This window comes from Microtus pennsylvanicus, chromosome 10 (genome assembly GCF_037038515.1).
Source record: "Microtus pennsylvanicus isolate mMicPen1 chromosome 10, mMicPen1.hap1, whole genome shotgun sequence".
NCBI lineage: Eukaryota > Metazoa > Chordata > Mammalia > Rodentia > Cricetidae > Microtus > Microtus pennsylvanicus.
Window position 1 is genome coordinate 10,233,126 of NC_134588.1, and position 26,580 is coordinate 10,259,705.

The 26,580-nt window shown below is 39.8% G+C and overlaps 1 protein-coding gene across 2 annotated transcripts in view; it reads right to left on the reverse strand.

Annotated features, from left to right (window-relative positions):
• Window positions 1-26,580, reverse strand: part of Cntnap5 (contactin associated protein family member 5) — a 964,156-nt gene that overhangs the window by 540,454 nt on the left and 397,122 nt on the right. For both annotated transcript variants that reach the window (XM_075987656.1, XM_075987657.1), the window contains exon 4: window positions 24,581-24,728. In XM_075987656.1, coding sequence (XP_075843771.1) covers window positions 24,581-24,728 — 148 coding nt within the window. The remainder of the gene's footprint in view (window positions 1-24,580; window positions 24,729-26,580) is intronic.

Here is a 26,580-nt window from a genome sequence, read left to right on the forward strand (position 1 = left end):
GAGCCTGGAGAAAGGAGAGCTCAGGTAAGGATGCATGTATCTCCCAGGGCACAGGAAATAGAATAGATTTTGTGGGTTAACTGGGGTCAGGTGGGAACAAGAGTGGGAGGGATCAGTTAATGAGGGGAGATAGGATGAAGGGAGAGGATCCTGGGAGCCATATGTGGAACTGGTGGACATTTGTGGAGCTGTGTAGAAGCCTAATGCAGTAGAAACTTCCTGGAACTAAGAGGGTGATCCTAGAGAGGACTCCTAGTATAAGAGGATATGGAGAATGAAGTGGCCATCTCTTGTTTCAGGCAAGGTTCACAGCCATGGAACTTGGGTACCTTCAGTTGAGCTGTTGGACAAGGAGGTACTGTGTAGATTCCCAAATAACACAGGCTAGGGCAGAGGATTGCTCTCTGTAAATGGACAGCAAGGTGCCATAGTTGAAGGTAACATCCACATAGCTCAACTAACATGGAGAACTTGAGTTTGTGCCTGTATGGAGCTGTTACTCTTATGTTTTATTCTCTTTGGTGCAGGAAGGTACTAATAGGTAACCTAAAAAAAATGTGGACACAAACCTAGCAACAAAACTATTGACATACAATCTGTCCTGCCTGGAAGATTTGCTGGGGAAATTGCTGTGCAGAACTTGTGGGAGTGTCCAACTGATATCAGATTTGACTTGAGGCACACTCTATGAGAGGAAGCCCATGCCCTACCCTGCTTAGATATCCAGAAACTAGAGTCCAGAAAGCTCAGAGACCTAGGGTAGAACCAAGTATGACTGGCCTACTAGAAAAGTTAAGAAGTGATTCCTAATCTTGTTGACTCATCATCAGAGAGGCATTGTCTGGCAACAGATGGGAGAGGTTGCAGATTCCCAGAGCCAGATACTATTTGGAGAGACAACAATGGAAGTCTTCTTCAGGCCCTACCCTTACAGGTCGGGGTGGGAAGACCATAGGAGTCAGAGGGGATGGAGGACAAGAGAACATGACCTACTGAATCAACTGGCTCACAGGAACTGAAACGGGGTCTGCACCATGTCCCCTGCATATATGATATAGCTATTGACTTGGTGTTTTAGTGAGACTCTTATCTGTGGGACCTGGTGTGTCTTTTACTGGTATGCCTGCTCTCTGGAATCTTTTCCTCCTGTCACATTGCCTTGTTTGGCATCAGTGTGAGGGCTCTTGCTTTGTATTATTATATTTTTTTATCCTGTTTGGATATTGTCCCTTGGAGACCTGCTCTATGCTGAAGGAAGACAGATGTGGGTAGGTGGGTAACTCTGAGAAGAAAGTAGGGGGTGTTTGGAGGAGTGTAGGGAGGTGAAACTGTGTTCTGGATATATTGCATGAATAATAAAAAGAAAAGAAAACAAAAAAGACAAATCAAAGGAAAGAGCAGGGCAGGTAAGATAGTCTAAAGAGTACAAACCTAACAGTCAAGTTCAATGCCTTCAACACAGAGAGATTAGAAGAGACAGACAAAGAAAAGTTGTTCTGTGACTTCTACATGTGCACCACGGGATGGGCACAACCAAAAATAAACATCACACACACACACACACAATTTTTTAAATAAATTAAATAGCATATTGAGAGGTAGGTTTCTTTTTTTTCCAGTCTTCTGCATTGCTTCTTGCATACAAAGGCTGAGGTCACTCAGAACAATGACTTTTCATGAGAGAACCTGAGCAAAATCCATCCATGCTTGGATAGTTTTTAGCATGGAATTCCTTGGCCATAGCCATGGATTCGAGTCTGTAGAGTACCCACAATAATTTCTGTGTTTTCATGCCCAGAGGAAAGACTTGCTTGGGGACAGGTGGAGTGCTAGAAGTAAAGGCAGTTTATGAAGGGTGCTCTTTGTAGAGTGTGAGGTGACCAGATAGCTAGGAAAGTCAGGGGCTTGATGGCAGCTGATCATGAGGATTATGATACCATGTGCTATTTAAAATAACCATTTCTCATGAATTGATGTACCTCACGTGATCAATCCCTTGTGTAAAACATTTGCTCATGGAAGAGTGGAAATGTTCTAGTCTACCATATGTCAATATTTTTTGATACCTTCCCTCAGTTCTACTTTTCTGAAGCCTACTTGGTCCATACTAAGTTTCTTTCTTCTAGCTTATCTGTATGATTTCAGTGATCTCAGATACTCTTGGCTTATATTTGATTTTTTTTTCTTTTTTTGGTTTGTTTTTCTTTTTGTTTCTTTTATGTGTATGCATGCATGGATATGTGTGTGTACATGTGTGCATGCCTGTATGTATGTGTGTATGCACATATACATGTTCAAGTATGTGCACAAGAAGACCAGAGGCTGATATCTAGCATCTTCCCTTATTGCTTCCATCATGTTTAATGAGAAATGCTCTCACTTGAACCCAGAGCTCACTGACAGCTAGTCTAGCTTGTCAGCTTGTTCCAGAGATTCCTCTGCCTCTACTTCCCAAGAGCTAGGATTACAAATGGGATTCTACATCTGCCTGGTATTTATGAGGCTGCCTGGAGTCTGAAATGAGGTGTTCACACTAGTACAGCACACGCTTTGACATGGAGTAATCTCACCAGCTCTGTGGCTTGTGCTTCTATTAAGCCCTTCTGGCATAGTGTTTCTTAACTCTGCATGTAGGTAGACAGTGACAGTCTTGACAAAGCTGTACGCTGGATAGCACGAACACAAACTCTAGCCAGGAGAAATAGACCAGTTCCCTGTGCTGGCAAGAGGGAAGTAGAAGTGCCCCAAGATCTCCAAGGTGAGGCAGAGTGCCAGGGGTTCATTAGACCAGGAGAAGTGCTTTTGAGGGTTAAGAGAATTACCAAAAGAGAGATGCCAGCAAGAGAGAACATGTGGAGTCATATCTTGGATCTGTAAGGATCAGCTGGGTCCAGGCTCATCCTCATAGGACAGCAGTGTTTTATGACAGGGGCACAGGTCAAACAGAAAAGTACAAGATCTAGGACCTCATTGCAGAAACTCCTGGCATGTGTAACAAATAAGAATTGTTTTCTCCTTTTCAAAATAAAAGTAGCTTGAGACACCTTATGTCCGGATACAGATGGTCAGCAAACACTGGGAACCTCTAACTTAACAACCCCCATGCAAATTCTCTTAGCCTGACTACTCTGTCTCTCCAAACTAGAAGTTTATAGTAGAAAATCTTGGGACAGTCAAGCTTGTCTAGCAGCCTGCAGGCATAACAAGGTAACCTGCCTAATAAGCTCTAAAATAAACTGAATGTAAAACAAAGAGATAAACTCGGCACAGTGTTTATTGAAAAAAGATGAACGTAAGTGACAGACGGAATGAAGACCTAGATAATACGTAAGAGTGTACACTCCTTACTTCTTGGCCAATGAGAAAGGAGGGAAGGGAGGAAAGAATGGAATTTCTAGAGTTCTGTTTCTAAAAATGATTCTCTGCTCTCAGGCAGTGTGCCTTTCTTGCTGGGCTGACAGCTAGTATTGTAAAGTGATAAGATAAACCGTTCTGTGTCAGAGCAAACAGACTTGAATCCATTCCGTCCTCACTAAATGTCAGAAAGTTCAAGTCTGTTCTTGCTCCTCAAGGACAATTAACAGGATGTTTGGTCAAAGGAGTGGTCACTAGATGTCTTGCTCCTCAAATACCTGACAACAGGATGTTTTGAGATGTAAGGAGGTAATTATGTTTGCTTGTTCCTTGTATCATGGGAGGGAAAGTCTTTCCTTTCCCCTTTTGGTTGGGAGTATATAAGGACAAACCCTAACCCTAGCCATAACCCTAACCCTTGTCTAACTCTAACCCTAACCCTAATTAATGAATAAAATTATATTTATATGAATGATAAATTTGAGGCTTTTACAGTATTTACTGGAAGCTCTCCTGACTCTGTCTTCGGTCTCTTGTCTATTCCTTTCCTCATTCCTAACTCCCCTTTTCGGGATTATGGGAACAAGTCAGGCCAGACCCACACCAGTTCTGCTTTCCCTACACAGAGTCTCCAGTTCTCTGATGAAGTAAGGGTCAATATTTCTCAGAGCATGGGCCCACAGCTGGTGTGTTAAGGAGCCCCCTAGGATACTTTGATGTTCATAGAGTTCCAACTAGGGTCACTTTGCTGGCTTTCTGCACATGCACTAGGTTAGCTGGTACACTGCTTCTGAGAGTTCCTGATTTCACTCACAGTGCCAGTGACCGGAACACAGCTGTTATCTACTTAGTGGAGTGAATAATCTTTCTTTCTTTCTCAAAATTGATTTTTAAGACCTCATTGTTATAAACTCTATTCAATGCAGTCTGTAGTTTGTTTCAGTGATGATTCATTGGCAGATATTTCCAGACAGTGATAGATAAGCCAATCATGGTCCTGAGAATCCCCCAGTAAGAATGGGTGGTACATTTCCTCAGGCTGGTTTTCCAGGTCAAGGCAATTCCTGCCTAGCTATCTTTTTGCCAGAGGAACTCCAGAATGCCAATGAGGACCTATTTCTTACTGGCCCCATAATTGCTGACCCGGCTGTCAAGCTTATTTTCTGAGAAAGACAGAGTTCTCCAGACAAATTCTGGCATGTTTGATGGGCTTTGGAAGCCTGTCAACAAACCAGCTTTAAAAGAGTCTTTTCTGACTAAAACAGTCCAAGCTTGAATTCCCAAGTGGGTTGAAGCACAGCTTTGGTGAGGGCCTGTGTGGAGGAGGTTTGCATCTCAGAGTTAGAAATCTGAAGGTCAAAGCTGACAGGAGAAATACTGACCCACCCTGAGACAATTAGTCCCACCTAGACTCTTCATCCTCCCAGAATAAACAATATTTTCAATACAAATACATCTTAAAGCTTTTTGCATGTTACATTATATGAAAATAAACATCATATTCAGATCATATTACTGCACTAAAGACAGAAGGGCTCTGGCTTCTAATCCACAAACCACAAAGGTTTATACAGTCAGCTTGAATTTGCAACCAATCTCCCACCAACTCTGTGATTTTTCCAGGCTTCATCAGCAACTTCAATGACCTCAGATGAACCCTCAGTACAAGAGAAACTTCCACAGTAAACTGTCAAAGCTTAAGAATAACTCTTTTAACAAAATTTCAGGATTCTCTGTGTTTGATGAGCAGGTGAAAAAAATAGAAAAAGGATCAAGGCAACTTAAAAGAAAAGTTAAAACCATTAAAAGCCTAATCCAATCCTAACCGAAGAACATGTGCTTTGGGGTTCTTATAGTCAGACATCCATCCATCCATCCATCCATCCATCCATCCATCCATCCATCCATCCATCCATATATCAATTCACTCATTTTTCCTCCCTCCCTCCCTTCCTTCCTTCTTTCCTTCCTTCCTTCTTTCCTTTCTTTCTATCTACTCTCTTGTTTCCTGAAGCAGATCTCTCCCAGACCAGTTTGCCTCAAACTGGCTGTGTAGCTGAGGACATCCTTGAACTTCTGATCCTCTTGCTTTTACCTTCTGACTGCAGGGACTCCAAGTGTGTACCATCAAACATGGTTTGTACCATCTGGGGATTGAACACTGGGTCTCACCTTGTTAAACAGGCAATCTACCAACTATGCTATATTCTCTGCCATCAAATTAGTTTCTTTTAATGGGATTTTCTATACATTTTAAAGCACAAACCTGTGAACATACTTACAGCTGATAGTGTAATTATATTGTTCACAAATTACAAAGATCATATATATCAAAGTCATAATAGAGAAATTCTGTAGTAGATTTTTTCTCTTCTGTTTATACTTGAATTAGCTGTAGGCATTAGGCATGCCTCCACTCTCTCCGTGTATGTGTGTGTGTGCAATCATGAATGTCTGCACACAAGAGTATTTAGATGCCTGAGGACAGTATGAAGTGTTGTTTTCAGGAACTTTCTACACTGATGGTAGGATAGCATGTTTTATGGACATCTCTATCTTACGTAGTCAGTTTCATCACACGCAGATTATTTTGGCACAGTCCCTGAGACATGGGTGCTGGGAACCCAACTTGTGTCATGTTTGCATTGCGAGCATTTTACCAACTGAATCAGTCCCATTTGAGCATATTCTAAATTCATTTTGATTCCTTCCATCTCTAATATAAATATGATGAAAATGATAGGTCAAGTTATCTGGGAAATCATACACAATATTGTGTACCTAAATGAATCACCATGATGGAAAGGTATATAATAAAGAGAAGTGTTAATGTGCTTTGTACTCAAACAAGCCCTGTGGAAGTAAAACAATAAGATATAAATACTTAGGTAAGGACAAGAAGAATGGAGTAGGACATCATGGAACAAACTAGAAGATGAGATTTGAATGAAAAGTGGATTCCTGGGAAGTGGGAACTCGTTTCGGCAAGGACAGATTAACCAAAGGTTTCATTAAGGGGGCAACATTTCATATATGGTTTTTTCACAAGTCACCACAAGGAAAGGGATGATCCTGGATAAGGCTGACGGTAGGACATCAGTCTTCATGAAAAATAACTTCATCTAGTTTTAGCTGTGTCTCTCTTTTACTCCATTTTCAGTGGTCTTCTCAGATCCCACAAGCAGATGCCTCAGAAAGGCCATTCATTTGACATTTAAATGGGAGTCTTGAACTTGGAGCAGAAAGCTGCTCATTTTCCCTTTAGTGATAGCAGGCCTGGAGTTCTATGAACACACTTGCCATGGGCATGGGGAGATGGTGTTGTGGGAGCTTGATCTGCATGACATTTGGAGTTGCTTGTCCTATGGATGTGGTTTTCTCTGAATACATGACCACATAAAACTGAGAAGGAGGTGCACACTCACTCTCTCCGGTGATCAGAGCCTGAGAAGCCTTGCAGTTGGTCATCATTGCCCTTGGGCAGAACAACAAGACAGAAGCAACTGGGTCAGCAGCAGTGTCTACTTTGTTCTGTATTCGCGAGTCTGTTTTTCCATTGCAACCCTTCAAAATTAAGAAATAGATCTTTGTAGCTTCTTGAAACAAAATGGAGTACTCCATAAAGGGTGTGCTTTGAACGTGTGAGGACCTGAGTGCAGGCTCCCATTCCCTTTGCAAAAGAGGTGTAGGGCTGCGAATGACTCAGTGAACAAGAGTATTTGCTTTTCAAGCAAAAGGTTTCTGAGTATCCAGAAACTGCAATAAAGAAAATAATGAAAAGGAATGTAGCCACTTGCTTGTCTGTCATTATACTGTTATAGAGGTTAGAGATAGGAGTATCATGAAGGATTACTGGCAGTCAATCTAGTGCAAGCTCAGTAAAAGACCTTGTCTCAAGGGAACAAGACAGTGATGAAACAAAATAATTGATGGTCATCATTGGCCTCCACCTCACAAGGGAGTATAGATCCCAACAGACATATACCACACACACACACACACACACACACACACACACACCACACACATACATGCATACATCTACCATATAGATACACTACACACACAATCTACCACATTGATACACGACACAACCATAAACATATATTCAGAGCCACATAAGCAAAAAAGCTAGGTGAAACTACGCAGCTTGCATTGCAATCTCAGAACTGTAGAGGTGAAGGCAGGAGGATTCCTTGAACTTGCTGTCTACTCAGCCTAGTGAATTCAGTGAATTTCTGGTTCAGTGAGAGACCTGTTTCAGTGAAAATAAAATGTCTACCCTTGGGGTCCTCTTACACGTGCATATGCACACATGCTCTCACACAGACACACACACACACATATACCATATATCCACACAACACAAAAACCAAAAGTTCTCTATGAGTTCATCTTTTGGATAAATCATGGAGATTCTACCTGGGTGCTTAGTGTTGTAACCTGTGAGTCAATGCATTAATCACTGAAGTGACCACTTCCACAGGAACTGAAGGTAAAAGAAACATCAAGCAAGGCCCTGGCCTTTCTGTGAAAACTGGCAGCAGAGTGACTGGTCCAACTATGAGGGCAGCTTGCCTTTTAAATCACCATGGTTAGCATAAGGCTGCAGAGCTTCAGAGTCATGTAAGCCATCCATCCATGAGGACCTCACTCATCAGGACAGATTTGCTGCCTGAAGATTCCTCCCCTTTCCCAGCTTTACCTGCAAGAACTTGGTTCCTTCAAACTCCACAGTTATGAACAGTTTGATTTTGTGTTTTGAGTGTGTGTGCGTGTGTGTGTTGATGTGTGTGTGTGTATGTGTGTGTGTTTGTGCATGAAGAGACCCCAGTGTACATATATAGTGTGTGTGGAAGCTAGAGGATACCTTGGTATTGTTCCTCAGGTTCTGTCCACCATGAGATATGAGACCAGGTCTATTGCTGGACTGTAACTTACCAGGAAAGCTAGAAGATAGACTGACTAGTATTCCACAGGGGTGCGCCTGACTCCACCTCCCCATCCCTAGGATTACAAACATGGAGGAACCTGCTCAAAGTTTTTCTAAACATGGGTGCTGGGGATGAAACTCAGGTCCTCCTGTTTGCAGGAAAATGCTTCCTAATGAGCTCCCTCCCCAGTCATGTGCATTCCTTTCACATCTTCCTGAAGCTTTTCACAGTCCACATTTCTACTGGGCAAAGGTTATCTTCTGCACTTCCATAGCCCAAAGGAAGTGGTGAAGGACAATGGACTAACATATATCAGTGGTGGAAGGAGTATTCAGATTCTCACCCAATTAGAAACAACATAAAGAGGCAATGGGTTAAGACATAAGTTCTTAGTATTTCTGTGTACTATCCTCTGTTGCCTATATCTATCTCATTTTCTCAGTTATTTCTAAAGGTAAGACAGGTGCCAGAAACCTTGCATTAGCCCAATTTAGGATACACTGGATCTCTGTTTTGTCAACCCCAAGTGAAAGAATTACAAAGATCTGGTGAGATTGTCTAGTTCTAAGTACCATATTTACAAAGTGCGGTCTCAAATCTGACCACTGTCATCCTACACTCCACACCTCCAAGACTGTCCTGACTGTGCACCAGGTCATCCACCATTCCCATGAAAAGATGATACTGACCTTAGTACTCCAAAGATGAAATTTGCAGCATTCAGGATCTGTGCTGCTTATGATAAATGGCCCTGGATAATAAGAACGACAGCAAAGAAGATGGGGGAAGCAGAGACGATAAGGGATTTATCTGAGGAAAGAGAATATGACTTTGGCTCAGAGGGTGATGAATTTTGGATGATATCACTTGGCGGTAATTAACCAAATAGAAGCAAGGTCTTGTGTAGAGGGAGGAACCTGGGGTAGAAAAAAGGGTTGTAATTCTTAATGAGTCTGGGGAGCCTAACTCATTATGCTTTATCAGAATTTATAATGCTTTTTAAAATTAATTAGCTTCCAATACATAAAGAAATTCAAATAAAAGCCCCAGAGAAAATTCAATGTAGCTTAAAGTCTCCAGATGGCTTGATGGAAGAGGTCAAAATCCTTGAGGACCAGGAATGTAAAAGCCCAACCACTTACCTCTAAAGTACTAGAAAGATGTGTACCTGAATAGGAAGGAGGAGAGGATGGGGAACATGTGACCTTAATTTCTGAGCAACAGAGATTATTTGAGAGCTAATCACATGCCAAACACTACTTTAAGGAACTGCAGTCATTAAAGCAAGCACAGTGATTGTTTCCATCTTTATAGAGGACTTTAGATTACCCAAGGTTATAGTAGGTGTTCATGTTAAAGTCAGGTCACTCTGACATCTTTGGTATTTCAAGCCCAGTCTATGTGTTGAATGTTGCCATATGTGACTTTAGTAAGCTTTCAAGAAGGCTGTGAAGATAGTTTAATTGGTAAAGCACTTGCAACCCAAAAATATGGACCTGAGTTCAATTCCCAGATCTGCTGTAAAAAGACAGGCCTGGTGGTAATTACATTCCTGTAATCCTACTACTGGAAAGGCAGAGATGGGTGGACATGCAACCTAGACTAATTTCTCAATATTTATTTATTTACTGTGTGGGAGAGTGCATGTGTATCATAGGACAACTCTTGGGTGTTCTATCTCTCCTTCCAGTGTGTGGGTCCTATTGATCCAACTCAATTCATGAGGCTTCATGTAAGAGTCTTTACCCACTAAGCCATCTTACTGGCTCACCTTGAAAATTCTCAAAAACCACAGCTACTTGTAAAAATGACAGTGCAAATTAAGAAGGAATTAACTTTAAAAAATAATTCCATAAAAATGGAGTTTGAGACAATGGGCTTAAATTCTGGCTCTTTATCACAACTACCCATAAACAACAGAAAGGCTCCTGGTGTAGGAGGTTCTTCTGTTTGTGTTTTGCTTTCATTGGTTGAGTAAAGAGACTGCCTTGGCCTTTTGATAGGGCAACCCTTAGGTGGACAGAGTAGACAGAACAGAATGCTGGGAGGAAGAAAACAGGGTCAGAGAGAGCTGCAATGAAGTAGCCAGAGTCAGACATGCTAAATCTTTCCTGGTAAGTCATGACCTCATGGTGATATACAGGTTATTAGAAATGGGCTGAATTAAGATGTAAGAATTAGCCAATAGGAGACTAGAGCTAACGTCCAGGTAGTAATCTAATTAATACAATTTCCGTGTGGTTATTTCGGGGTTAGTATAGCTGTGAAGTGGTACACAGCCCGCTGCTCCTTACAACAGGCTCCAGTGGCCAGAGTAGGTATTTTGGTACTGTTTTTCTCTTGAGACAGGGACACTGGTCCATTCTGACTTCGAACTGGCTATGTAAGCTGAGGTTGACCTTTAGCTTCTGCTCCTTCTACCTCTGCATCCTGCATAAGTGTTAGAATTACAGATAAGCTCATTGCACCAGATTTGTATGGTGCTGGCAACCTCAACTGAAGTTTGTGTGTGCTAGGCCAGCATTCTTCCCCCAGAGCGACAGACTGTGCTCCAGGGACTTATTTAGAAACCAGTGGAAACAGTAATTCGCATGCAGAATTAGGTGTAAAGGTGTAGGTGAGGGACATAGGAGTGGAGATGTGTGAGTGTAGGAGTGTGTTGCCCCTGGCAACAATTCTACTTTGTCCCTGGAGCCTCTTAATGGCTTGTTTTAGGCTTGTTTTCAGAAACTGAAGGTTGCTGTTTTGGACTTTGTGAGTGAAAAACTAACCTGGCTGTCAGAAGATTGATTATCATCTTTCTCTTCCAAGAAAATGTTTTATGCCACATGATTGAATACTTTCAGACATAAATGCAGGGCAACAAGGGAAGACTAAAGGCAACTTTGTTCAAACCTCACCTCGCCACAGTCACTATGGAATTATTGTGTTGGAGATGCTGTCCCTTTGCTATTCAATTACTACTGAATGAAATCAGTCTTATCTGTGCAGAGTACTAGGGACCCAGGAACATCACCTTCTTGGCTGTTTGGAACTCTTAACTTGACAGGAGATGCAGGTAGTTTTCAATGAAACATATCTATAAATTGTTAAACAAAATCATTTAAAACAGATGGATAGATGATAAACAATAGATGAAAGAAAAATAATTAGATAAAAATATGATAAATAATAGAAAAAGAGATGATAGAAAGACAGATGATATTAGCTGTTATGTCACTATTTATAGAAACCTCACCAAAGGGGATAGTGGATTCTGCTAGGGACATTCTTTCTTAGAAATTCCAGCCTCAAGAGGGCTTCCCTAGTCAATTTCTCTAAGGGTTCTGTGAACCCAGTCTGATGATGTTTTGCTATGTTCTTATGTAGCTGTCTGAGTACTATCTGTGTATCTTCCTGCTGTTTATTCTTTCACTTTTTCTTGCTATATACTTAATAAGCCCACTCATTCTAACCAAAAGTACAGCTACTGGACCTCATTCTCTAGACAGTACAAAACAACTTGATAAGTAATTTAGAATGAACTTCTCCAGGCTCTTGGGTCTACGATGTTCCACAGAAACAGTGAGACAAATGCTTATACATACATCAGGAGAATTAAGAATTTCACTGAGCAGACCATTCATTGATGGGCTTAAAGCAGTCAGAAGCTGAAGGTGCTGTCCAAATGAAGAATGTCTTCTGCATCAGAAAACCTCAATTCTGCTCTTGAATCAGCCCATTATTTAAATCAAAGTCACCCAGACTATGGTGTGTTATCGCCTGTACTTAATCGCTTGGTTGCAAAGCTGGAGAGATAGCTCAGAAGAAAAGAGCCATGGCTGCTCCTCCAGAAGACCTGGGTTCAGTTCCCAGTGGCCACAGCAGCTCACAACTAACCCAATGCCTTTCTCTGGCTTCTTTGAGCATGGCATTCATGTGACATGTACCCATGCAAGGAGGTAGAACACACATGCACATAAAATTAAAGTTAAAAGTAAATAAATAAAATCAACTGCTTATAGACATCTGAACATATCTCAGCAACACTTAGAACAGGGTGAGGTTGCATATCTATAGCCCTGCTATGTTGACCCAGCCAGCAAAGCCTCAGTTGTCTAAAGACTTTGGTGAAGTTCTATGCAAATAGAGGGAGGTAGAGGCAGTAATAACTACAAACAGATTTTAGAAAAGCCTTGCGTGGAAAAAAAATTATTTAAAGAGGACTGAGCTCCTTTTTTCTTTTGGGCTTGCTGGCTATGGGGAACTGGGCAGGACATAAACCCCAACAAGCAGGCCCCCTCATGTTACAGAATGGTGCCCACGTGGATAACTGCATCCACAGAAAGCCTGAGAAAGCTTGGGAAAGAATAGAGTAAAGCATGCTTTCTTGGTAGCAGCAATTTCTTGGGCCTACTCTGCTTGCTAGAGGCAAGCAAGTGCTCTCATCTAAGAGCCGCTTCCTGACTCAGTTTTAGCTGCAAAACCTTGCAGCTCTTTTAAAAGGTCCTGCCATGAAACACTTAAATGGTGTTGATGAAAAGTTGGCTGCATGCTTTTCAGATTTCAACCATAGCAGGAAAAAAGCTGTGCTGTTTTAAAATGCTGGCATTCTAGGCTGTCCTTCCAGGGCAAACTCTGACTCTTTCAAGCAGGCGGTCCTGACTCTGGAGCTTTTGAGTGTTGTTTAACATTGTTGCAGCTTTCTTGCTGACAGGGACCTTGAAACACCGTAGAGTTGTGCAATAAACATGGTTACAGCCAGTACCTCTGCCGTGAGGCTGTAAAGCTAAGGAATGGGCTAGATTCAGCTGTCAAAGCCACAGCTTTAATCCTTTCCATAAAGACTCATGTGGTCAGAAAAAGAGAGATACACAGTAAAGAGAGATTCAAAGACAAAGAAAACCTCTAAATAGTTTACAGTGTGTTAAAATATATGCAGGCTAAAGGTTAAAGTCCTTAAAAATAAAAAAAGAAAGAAAAAGAGTAGTAAGGTGTGGTGGTACACACCTTTAATCCCAATGTCTAGGAGGCAGAGGTAGATTGACCTCTGTGATTTCAAGGTGTGGTAGCACACACCTTTAATCCCAATGCCTGTGAGGCAGAGACAGAGGGATCTCTGTCAGTTCAAGGATAGCTTGGTCTACAGAGGGAGTTCCTGGACAAAGATACACAGAGAACCTGTCTCAAACAGCCAAAAGTTAAAAATAAAAATAAACAAAATGGAGGTTAAAACAAAGCTGCACAAAGATGGAAAATACACAAAGAATCTTGATACTGTATGCTATTATGCTCTCTTTGAATTGTTTAAATGCTGAGGAAGGAGTAACAGCTGCTAAAAGATATTTGTTTATAAATGCTGCTGAATTAATCCAAGATAAGTATTTTGAAAATACCTTGGCTTCAAAATTGAAGTCAAAAGGTAAGTTACTTTGGAGAAGAGGATTTGCTTTTGTTTCCACAGAAAATGAGAGGCTGTGAATTCATTCTGAGCTAAGAAAAATCAGGTTTGGTCAAGGAAGACTACCTGAGAAATCTCCAGTACGACAGGTGGCCCAGATGTCAAAGTTCTGCATCCAGAACAGGTTCAAGACTGCTGCCTGAGATGATCAAGACTCACAGGATACTTTAGTCAGGAATGGATTATAACTCTAAATTTTCTTTAGGTCCCCATAAGATTATCAGTTTCCTCAACCAGCTGGAAGCAGCTTGGAAAACTATGACCACATTTCCAAAAAATTGACTATGGATATTTTCCTTTTAAAAAAAAAAGAGGGGGAAGTGGTGTGGGATAATTGTCTGTATTCTGTCAATCATGCTTTAAATAAATGCTGATTGGCCAGGCAGGAAGTATAGGCGGGTCAACCAGACAGGAAGTAGAGGTGGGGCGATGAGAACAGGAAAATGCTAGGAAGGAGGAAGCCCATTCCTCTCAGTCCTGCTCAGACCACGGAAGAAGCAGGGTGTAATCTACCCAGCTGAGAAAGTTACCAAGCCATGTGGCTAACATAGATAAGAACAATAAGTTAATATAAGCTACAAGAGTTAACAAGAAGCCTGAGCTAATGGGGCAATCAGTTTTATAACTTATGGAGCTCTCTGTGTGATTTTATCTGTGACTCAATGTCTGGGGGACTGGGCAGGACAGAAACCCCAACAAGCAGCCCAGCCCTCATGTTACATAAACAGGGACACTGAGTTTTTGGTTAGGATTGTTTGGTGGTGTATATGGCAGGGTTTTTTCACTAATGGGAACAGTCCAGGGTAAAATGGGGTTTCAGTGATGATGGAAGGCTGTGTCTGCGATGGTTGTTCTTTGTCAACTTGACATGTCTGAAAGGAGTGGCCTCCATACAATCTGCCTGTATACATATTCATGGGGCATTTTCATAAAAGAAGACTCCTCTCACTTTGGGTGTGGTTATATAAGAATGACAGCTGACTATGAGCTAGGGCATTAGCCAGTAAGCACAATTCCTTTATGGATTCTGCTTTAGGTCATACGTCCAGGTTTCTGCCTTGAACTTTGGCTGTTCTCCATGATGTATTGTTATCTATAAGCCAAATTAACCCTTGATTGCTTCAAGCTTCTTTGGTCAGTGTTTTAGCAAATCATCAAAGGAACAAATTAGAAGAGACTGGATCCAGAAGCCATGGGTTTGGGTTTTTGCACAGGGAAACATATGTGTAGGGTCATGGGAAATCAATGTCAGCTACTTGTAAACTAGAAAGCTCATTCTTTCTTGAATAGCTTACCAAGGTGACTAACACTCTACTGATGGACAACTCCATTGCTTTATATAATTCACCAGATAGAGAGAAATCTGTAAAGATGGTTTCAGGCCTGGGTTCCCTCACACTCAGGAGTACCTTTGATTGAACCAGAACTAGGTTTTAACAGGTCTATGGGGACATTTCTACTTCAGAAAAATACTCAGTTGGCGTAGGGTATGAAGGAGTCCATCATTAAATAAAGCTAAAATATTCTTCAGAGATACCTTTCAACCAGGTGTCTTATTGGCTGTGGAGCTAGCTCTGTAGGTAACATTTGCTTGCAAACACAAGGGCATGAGTTTGATCTCCAGGCCCCATGAGAAAAGGCTGGGGTAGTGGTATGTGCCCAGTGTTGGGAATGGGAACAAAAGTAGATGCTGACCAACCAGGCTGGCCCACTAGTCAAGTCCCAAGAAAGGTAATATGTGTCCATATGAGTTCAGCTTTGAGGAGGGAGAGACAATTAGATCCCTATGGTTCACTGGTCTGTCAAGACATAGGCCAGCAACAGACAATAAAAATCAAGGTGATCAGTACTTGTGGAAGGATAACTGATGTTGACCTCTGGTTCCTACATACATGCTCATACACGTACTGGCAATCCTGTACAGACACATGTAACAACACACACATGTATCCATATATATACATAAAGTAACAGCTATAATCTAATTGAAACCATGATCTTTTGTGGTGGGCATACAGGATGAGTGCACAAAATCTATAATAATAAGTAATGTCATTCTGGGGAAAACATTGAAATATGGAAACATTTGAAAGACAAATAAAAATCACTAGACCAGGGCTAGCAAATTACTCCTTAGTGAGTAGGTATGCTTGCTGCCCAGACTCACTACCTGAGCTCAGTGCTCAGGATCCACATGGTAAAATGAGAAAATAGACTCTCAGAAGTTGTGCTCTCACCTGCACATGCACACCGTGATGGCATGGCATATGTGTGAGCATGTACACACACACACACACACACACACATTCTATCTCTAAAATGTAATTGGGATTCTTAAACCCAAAGAGTTGTATACAAGAAACACACCACAAACACACATCAACCTTGAACATAGATATTACCTCAAAGTAAAGGGTTGGGAAAAGATTTTCCAATCAAATGAACCTAAGAAACAAGCAAGTATAGCTATCCTAATATCTCACAAAATAGACTTCAAACTAAAATCAATCAGAAGAAATGGAGAAAGACACATTATACTCATCACAGGAAAAATCCATCAAGATAAAATCTCAATTCTAAACATCTATTCCCAAATACAAGAGCACAGACATACGTAAAAGAAATCTTACTTAAGCCTAAATCACACATCAACCCCCACCCACTAATAATAGGAGACTTCAACACTCCACTCTCCCCAATGGACAGGTCAACGAGACAGAAACTTAACAGAGAAATAAAAGAACTAACAGATGTCATGACTCAAATGGACTTAACACACATCTACAGAGCATTTCACCTAAGCACAAAAGAATATACCTTCTTCTCAGTACTTCATGGAACCTTCTCTAAAATTGATCACATAATTGTTAACAAAGCAAACCTCAACAGAAACATAAAAATTATAATAACCCTCTGTATCTTATCAGATCACCATGGCCTAAAGTTAGAATTTAAGAGCAACACTAATTGTAGAAAGCCTACAAACTCGTGGAAATTGAACATGCTTAACTGAACCACTGCTGAGTCAAGTAAAAAGAAAGGAAGAAATAAAAGGCTTCCTACAATTCAACAAAAATGAAGGTACAATGTACCCAAAACCTATGGGACATGTGAAAGCAGTGCCAAGAGGAAAGTTCAATGCACTAAGTGCCTACATAAAGAAAGTGGAGAAATATCACACTAGTGACTTAATAGTGCACCTGAAAGCTCTAGAACAAAAAAAAAAAGAGTAGATTACAGGAAATATTCAAATTGAGGACTGAAATCAATAAGGTAGAAACAAAGAAAACAATACAAAAAATAAAATAGCTTGTTTTTGAGAAAATCAACAAGATAGACAAATTCCTATCCAAACCAGTCAAAAAGCAGAGAGAGACTATCAAAATTAACAAAATTAGAAATGAAAGGGGGTACATAACAACAGACATTGAGGAAATCCAGAGAATCGTTCGGTCATACTACAAAATCCTATACTCCACAAAATTGGAAATGCTAAAATAAATGGACAATTTCCTGGATAGACACAACATAGCAAAATTAAATCAAGACCAGGTGAACAATTTAAATAGAAATAAATTCTATTTCCTGCAAGGAAATAGATGCAGTCATCAAAAGCCTCCAATTAAAAAGAAACCCAGGCCAGAGAAGAATTCTACCAGAACTTTAATGAGGAGCTAATACCTATACTCATCAAAATGTTCCACATAATAGAAACAGAAGGAACATTGCCAAACTCTGTTTCTGAGGCCTGATACTCTGATGCTGAAACCACACAAAACTCAACCAAGAAAGAGAATTACAGACTAATCTTATTCAAGAATATAGACATAAAAATACTCAATAAAATACTGGCAAACTGAATCCTATAACACATTAAAAATTATCCACCATGCTCAAGTTGGCTTCACCCCAGAGATGCAGATATGGTTCAACATATGAAAATCTATCAATGTAATACATCATATAAATAAACTGAAAGAAACACATTATATGATTATCTTATTAGATGCTGAATAAGTATTCAAAAAATTCAACACCCCTTCATGATAAAGGTCTTAGAGAGACCAGTGATACAAGGAACATATCTAAGCATAATAAGAGCAATATACAGCAACCCAACAGCCAACATCAATATAAATGGAGAGAAACTTAAAGCAATTTCACTAAAATCAGTAAAAATATAAGGTTGTCCATTCTCTCTATATCTATTAAGCATAATTCTTGAGGTTCTGATTAGAGCAATAAGACAATGAAAAGAGATCAAGGGGATTCAATATGGAAAGGAAGAAGTCAAACTTTCATGATTTGCAGATGATATGATATTATACATAACTGACCTCAAAAATTCTACCAGGAACTCTTATAGCTGATTAAATACCTTAAGTTATGCTGCAGGATATAAGATCAACTCAAATAAATCAGTAACCCTCTTATATACAAAATGATAAAGAAGCTGAGAAAGAAATCAGAAAAACATCACCCTTCAAAATAGCCACAAATAGCATAAAATATCTTGGGGGTAACACTAACCAAAGAAGTGAAAGACCTGTTCAAAAAGAACTTTAAGTCTTTGAAGAAAGAAAGTGAAGAAGATACCAGAAAAAGAAAGATCTTTGATGCTCTTGGATAGGTAGAATCAACATAATTAGAACAGCAATCCTACCATAAGCAATATATAGATACAGTGCAATCCCCATCAATATCCCAACACAATTCTTCACAGACCATGAAAGAACAATACTCAACTTCATATGAAAAAAAAACAGAAAAAAACAGGATAGCCAAAAGAATTCTGTACAATAAAAGAACTTCCAGAGTTTCCTAACATCAAGCTCTATTATAGGGCTACAATAATGAAACAGCTTGGTATTGTCATTAAAAAAAAAGACAGCTTGATCAATGGAATCAAATTGAAGATACAAATGTTAATCCAAACACCTATGAACACCTGATTTTTGACAAAGAAGCTAAAATTATAAAATGGAAAAAAAAGAAAGCATCATCAACAAATACTGCTAGCATAACTGGATGCCAACCTGTAGAAGAATGAAAATTGATTCATATCTATCCCCATGCACAAAACTCAAGTCCAAATGGATTAAAGACCTCAATGTAAATCCAACCACACTGAACCTGATAGAACAGAAAGTGAGAGGAAGCTTTTAATGCATGGGCACAGGAGATTACTTCCTAAATATAAGACCTGTAACACATACACTGAGAGCAACAATAAATAAATGGGACCTTCTGAAACTAAGAAGCTTCTGTAAAGCAAAGGACACAGTCAATAATAAAAAAGGCAGCCAATTGAATTGGAAAAGATCTTTACCAACCCCACATCAGACAGAGAACTTATTTCCAAAATATACAAAGAACTTAAGAAATTAGACATCAAAATTTCAAAGAGTTCAATTAAAAATGGGGTACGGATCTAAACAAAGAATTCTCAACAGAGAATCTCAAGTGGCTGAAAGACATTTAAGTAAATGTATAACAACCTTAACCATGAGGGAAATTCAAATCAAAATGACTCTGAGATACCAACTTACACCAGTCAGAATGGCTAAGAGCAAAAACACCAATGACAGCTTATGCTAGAGAGGATGTAAAGTAAGAGGAACACTCCTCCATTGCTATTGGAAATGCAAACTTGTACAACCACTCTGGAAATCAGTATGGTGGTTTCTCAGAAAATTGGGAGTCATCCTAACTCAGGATCCAACAATATCATTCTCGAGCATATACCCAAAGGATGTTAAATCGTACTACAATAACATTTGTTCAACTATGTTCATAGTAGCATTATTTATAATAGCCAGAATCTGGAAACAACCTAGATGCCTCTCAACTAAAGAATGGATTTAAAAAAAAATGTAGTATTTATACAATGGAGTACTACTCAGTGGTAAAAATAATGAGATCTTGAAACTTGCATGCAAATAGATAGAACTAGAAAAAAACATGCTGAGTGAGGGAGCTCAGGCCTCAAAAGATGAATATGCTATGTACTCTCTCATAAGTGGATAACCAGCCCATAGTCCATGATTGTAGAGAAGCTAAGTAGCAAGGTGATCCCTAAGAAAAACATATAAATTCATCTGGATAGGGGAAATAGAGAAGATCACATGACAAAATTGGGAACATGGAGGTGGTTGGGGGGAGAAGGGTGGAAGGGGAAAAGAAAGAGAGAAGGGGAGTGGGGGAGAACTTGAGGGAACTGGATAGTTGAGATGAGGGACCAAAATAGATAAAAAGCAAGGAAAGAGATATCTTGGTTGAGGGAGCCATTATTCGTCTAGCAAGAAACCTGGCACTAGGGAAAATCCCAGGAATCCACAAGGATGACTCCAGCTAAGCCCCTAAGCAATAGAGGAGAGGGTGTCTGAACTGGCCTTGCCCTGTAGTCAGATGGATTACTACCTTAAATGTCACCATAGAACCTTTATACAGCAACAGATGAATAATACAGAGGCAGAGAGCCGCAGCAGAGCACTGGGCGGGTGTCCCAAAGTCTAGTTGAAGAGTAGGAAGAGTGAGAATATGAACAAAGAGGTCAAGACCATGATGGGGACACCTACATGAAACAGCTTACCTGAGCTAATGGGAGTTCAACAACTCCAGCTGGGCAGGGAGGATTCAGCATTGGACCAAACTAAACCTGAATGTAGGTGACAGTTGAATGGCGGGAAGACTGTGTGGCCACTGGCAGTGGCACCAGAATTTATCCCTACTGCTTATACTGGCTTTTTGGAAACCCATTCTCTTTGGATGTATACCTTGCTCAGCCTAGATATAGTAAGGAGGGCCTTTATCCTTCCCCAAAGCAATGTACCATACCCTCTCTGAGGAGTGGATAGGGGTAGGGGAGGGAATGAGGTGGAAATGAAAACTGAGCTTGGTATGTAAAGTTAACAAAGATAGTTTGTTTTCTTTTCTAAAAATAAAATAAAATAAAAAGTGCTTGTTCATGATAAATATAGTCATTTCTTCAAAAACTCTCTTCCAAACAGGATTTAATTTTTCTGACAGATACATCTTAACCTATAGTTAAGTTGAAGAGTCATTAACCTTTTTTTTTAATTTTCATTTCCAAAAATGTTAACTCAATGCATATAGCATTGGGGAAGCAAATGCATTGTCATGAAACACTTCAAATTCTTCTGAGGCAAGGGCTATTTTGACCTGACTTTGATGAACAGTGATAGTCTGTGTCATATGTGAGGTCCCTCTCTGACCCACACCCACACATTCACTGAACTGTTGTGATAGTTCTAATTGCCTACATGACAGCAAGGAAAGCCCTGTGAAGAGAATTTCAGAATGGGACTGTTTAGATTAGGTTGGCCTATGGCCATGTCTGTGGTAGAATTATGTTGATTATATGAAGGCATACCCCTCTGGCTAGTCCCACCGACTGAGCAGTGTGTCCTTGATTGGTGAGAGTGAAAAAACAAATTGAGCACTGGCTTGTGTGCTTGCATTCTTTGCTCTCTGTTCATAACTGTAGATGGGATGTGACTAGCTTCTTAGGCTTTCTGCCACCTTGGCTATCATGAAATGATGGTTTGCAAGCTGAGATTATGAACTGAAGTAACTATCCTCCATCTCCTTTAAGTTGTTTGTAAAGGTATATTATCTCAGTAATAGGAAACAGAGATAAGATAACTATGGTTTTAAAAAGTGTTGATTGAACAGTCAACATCCAACTAAATGGAGAGAAACTCACAGTGATCCCACTGAAATCAGGAACAAGACAAGGTTGTCCACTCTCTCCATATTTATTCAATATATTTCTTGAGGTCCTAGCTAGAGCAATAAGACATTGAAAGGAGATCAAGTGGCTACAAATCTGAAAAGAAGAAGTCAAACTCTCACTAGTTAAGATGATATGATAACTTACAGAAACAACCCCAAAAATTCTTTCAGGGAACTTCTACAACTCAAACACTTTCAGTAACTTAGCAGGATACAAGATTAACTCAAAAAATCAGGAGACCTCATTTACACATTTGATAAATTGGCTGAGAAAGAAATCATAGAAACATCACCCTTCACGGTAGCCACAAATAGTATAAAATATCTCAGAGTAACTCTAAACAAACAAGTCGAAGACCTATATGACAGGAAATTTAAATCTTTGACGAAAGAAATTGAAGAGGACACCAGAAAATGGAAAGATCTCGCATGCTTTTGGGTAGGTCAAATTAATGTAATAAAAATGGCAGTCATAAAGCAATCTACAGGTTTAATGCAATTCTTCACAGACCTCAAAATATAATACTAAACTTCATATGGAAAAGCAAAATACCCAGGATAGCCAAAACAATCCTGCACTATAAAGGAACTTCTGGAGGTACCACATTGTATCCCTGACTTCAAACTCCACTACAGATCTACAGTACTGAAAACAGCCTGGTATTGGCATAAAAACAGACAGGAGGACAAATGGAACTGAATCAAAGACCCAGATGTTAATCCACACACCTATGAACACCTGACTTTTGACAAAAAGCAGAAATTATAAAATGGAAAAAAAGAAAGCATATTTTAAAAATGGTGCTGGCATAGGATACCACCATGTAGAAGAATTAAAATATACTAATATCTATCACTATGCACAAAACTCAAGTCCAAATGGATCAAAGACATCAACATAAAGCCAACCACACTGAACCTCATAGAAGAGAAAATGGGAAGTAAACTTGAAGGTACTGGCACAGGAAACCACTTCCTAAATATAATGCTACTAACACAGACACTGAGGGAAACAATAAATAAATGTGACTTCCTGAAATGGAGAAGCTTCTGTAAAGCAAAGGACACAGTTAACAAGACGAAATGGCAACCTACAGAATGGGAAAAGATTTTTACGACTCCCATGATGGAGGAGGGTCATTTGTCTATCTGTTGCTTTCATTGGTTAATTAATAAAGAAAACTGCTTGGCCTGATAGGTTAGAACATAGGTGGGTGGAGTAGACCAAACAGAATGTTGGGAGAAAGATGCAGATTCAGACAGTCGCCATAGCTCTCCTCTCCAAGATGGATGCAGGTTAAGAATATTCCAGGTAAGACACCACCTTGTGGTGCTACACTCATTAGAAATGGGTTAATCAAGATGTGAGAGTTAGCCAGTAAGAGGCTAGAGCTAATGGGCCAAGTGTTTAAAAGAATACAGTTTCCCTGTAATTATTTTGGGTAAAGCTAGCTGGGTGGCGGGATGCAGCCTGCTGCTCCTTCTACAGAGAGGTGCTCACTCCATCTACACTCCCACATTAGATAGAGGGGTGATCTCCATGATATTAAAGAACTCAAGACACTTGTCATCAAAAGAACCAATAATCCAATTTTAAAAAATGGAGTACAGACATAAACAGAGAACTCTCAGCAGAGAAATCTAAAATGGATGAAAGACACTTAAGGGATTGCTCAACATCCTTAGCTAACAGAGAAATGCAAATCCAAACAACTCTGAGATTCCATCTTACATTTGTAAGAATGGCCAAGATCAAAAACACTGATGGCAACTTATGTTGAAGAGGTTGTTGGGTAAAGGGAACACTCCTACATTGCTGGAGGGAGTATAAACTGGTACAGCCCCTTTGGATATCACTATGGCAATTCCTCAGAAAATTAGAAAACAACCTTCTCAAGACCCAGCAATGCCACTTTTGGATATATACCCAAAGGATTCTCAGTCATACCACAAGAATATGTGCTCAACTCTGTTGATAGCAGCATTCTTTATCCTAGTCAGAAACCTGAAAGCAACCTAAATAAATGCTCCTGTACCAAAGAATGGATAAGGAAAGTGTGTTACATTTACACAATGGAGTACTACACATCAGAAAAAAAAAATAACAACATCTTGAATTTTGCAGACAAATGGATAGAACTAGAGAACATCATATTGAGTGAGGTAATGAACACAAAAAGATATATCATATGTACTCACTCATATGTGGATTTAGACATAAAACGAAAAAACAGCCTACAAATCACAATCCCAAATAACCTAGACAATAATGAGTATCCTAAGAGAGACATACATGGATCTAATCTTCATGGAAAGTAGAAAAACACAAGATATCCTGAGTAAATTGGGAGCATGGGGCCATGTGAGAGGGTAGAAGGAAAAGCGAGAGGAAGAGAGGTGAGCAGAGAAAAATGTATAGCTCAATAAAATCAATTTTTAAAAGTGTTGATTATGTTCGCTACTTATTCATCATTGGATATTGATATATCAAATAATCAGGTGAATGACACTGCTTAAATGAAGAAAATCAAATCAAAATGACACAGTTTACATGTTTAGCATTATCCTTGAGGAGAGAATTAGGATAAGAGCATTCATGCATGACTTCTTCTGTATATAACTACCTTTATTTCTGTACACACACACACACACATGTTATTTAAATTCTAGAATAAAATGAGGTAAGTACAGAATGGGGAAAAACTATGCTTCAAAAGAGCTTGCCTTGCAAGCATGATGATCCGGGTTCCATTTCCAAAGCCCAAATCAAGTTGATGTGAGGATACATACTAGGAATACCAGTAGTAAGGAAACGGAGAGGACAAGACCTCTTTGGGTCACTGCCAGCCAGCATAGGCACAGCTGGGAGCTCCAAACCAGTGAAAAGTACTGGGTCAAATGATGAACTGTGTTCTTCAGGAACATTAGAGATTTCTGACTGCCTTGCTTTTGAATCCACACACATTTACACACACACACACACACACACACACACACACACACACTAATTGCAATTATCCATATGACTAATCGGGAATTCCATGGGCAGCATCATTCACCCACACTGCTGTGTGACTTTGTCCATGTGAGTACTTACTGTAGGAGCATCCATAGACCTCCACTCTCATGCCAATCCTTCCACTTGGGTTCCACTCCAAAGGCACAAAGCGAACAAAGCGGGTTCTCACAGAGTGTAGCAGCTTGTGGTGCACGACACTGTCAGCATTCATGTTTCCTCCAAATGTCTGAAGAGAGAGGGAAACTCAGTGAGCTCTACAGTACCAAGACATGTCAGTAGAAGTGTGTATGCTTCGCCAATCAGACCTTTGGGGAAGGACAGCAACAAAAACCTAGTGTCTTTGACATTGCTCTGATGTGGGTTACAGCCCTATCCCAGGCTTTACAGTTTTTCTTAAGTACCAAATATTTTAGTTTATTTTTCTGTACATTTGTGATTGATATTTACTTGAAAATAATCTCACATTCTGAAGAGACAGTTAGTGGTTAAGCATGCTTTCTGCATATCTCACTACCCAGGGCCAGTGTGGTCAGGGACCTTAGATGAAAACATAAAATCACCACTTTACTAAGCCAGAGTAATGTCTAATTACATTCTTGATAGTTATCCTTGTTCTTTATGATATTCCCCTCTATATCATCTATGTCTAGCTACATTTTATGAATAAAGAAAGTTGTAAGATATGACACCTGAAAATTTAAAAAGTTAACCTTAGCATGAAATTTCAGTCTCCAACCTGTCCATACTCACTGTGTACTATAACATAACTGACAATCCCCTCCTTAAAGGAAATGGACTTTCCTAAAATAATTGTCAATGTTTTTCAGGCCAGTTATTACACTAAGCTTGTAACATCACCATCACCGTTAAAAAAAAATAACAAAAACAAAAACAAAAAAAAAATCTAGTGCTAGAAGGAAAAGATAGGAGGAAATGAATCTTCAAATCAGTCACCCAGTAGTTAGAAATTAGACTGATTTTCAGCTCCAAGACTTCCAATTCTCTGATCCCAAGACTCATACTTGTTTTAGTAGTTTCCACTCCCTAGCTATGCAGTCAATGGGTTTTACAGGAAAGAACCAAAACAGTTTAATTACATATGTAGTTTACTTTTCTGTTCATTTGTGATTGCTGTTTATTTGAAAAAAAAAATTCCATGTTCTGAAGAGACAGTTAGTGGTTAAGCATGCTTTCTGCGTACCCAGGGCTAGTGTGGACAGGAATCTGAGAAAAAACACAAAATCACCACCTTACTAAGCATTGGGAGGTCCTTCTGTCTATGTGTTGCTTTTATTGGTTAATGAATAAAGAACTGCTTTGAGCCCATGATAGGATAGAACAGAGCTAGGTGGGGAAAATAAAACTGAATTCTGGGAGGAAGAAGGCAGAAAGAAGAGAGAAGGCATGGAGCTGCCTGAGATAGACTTGCTGAAACGTTGCTGGTAAGCCACAACATTGTGGTGATATACTGATTAATAGAAATGGGTTAAATTAATATGTAAGTGTTAGCCAATAAGAAGCTAGAGCTAATGCACCAAGCAGTGATTTAATTCACATGGTTTCTGTGTGATTATTTTGGGTCTAAGCTAGCCTGGTGGCCAAGAAGAACAGTGACCTCCCTCATCCTATAAGCCAGAATAATGTCTAACTAGATTCTGAATAGTTAGTTATCTTTACACAGGTAAGTGAAAACCTCACTCCTCATCAAGGCAAATTTTTCTTGAAACAGATAGAGAAGCCATTACAGAAAAACACAACTGAAAAGTTGCCCAGTCCCAACAGATACATGTACAATGTAACTCCAGCACCAAAGGCTGAGAGAACATTGTGGAAGTGATACAGGAAAGATTGTTAAGAGCTATAGGAACAGCAAGTTTCCTATAAGATTAAGTCACCTATGAATGTCAGGAAAGCTACACCATGAACTCTCAACCATATGGCTTCCTAAATAAGATGCAAACAAGCATAGCACCCATAGATGTGTTAATAGGAAGGGGGGGGAGTTCCTGATTCTTCAGTCCTAGAAAAGGAAGCACAGGCCACTGGTTATCCACTATAACATGTAAGTCCTAAAATCA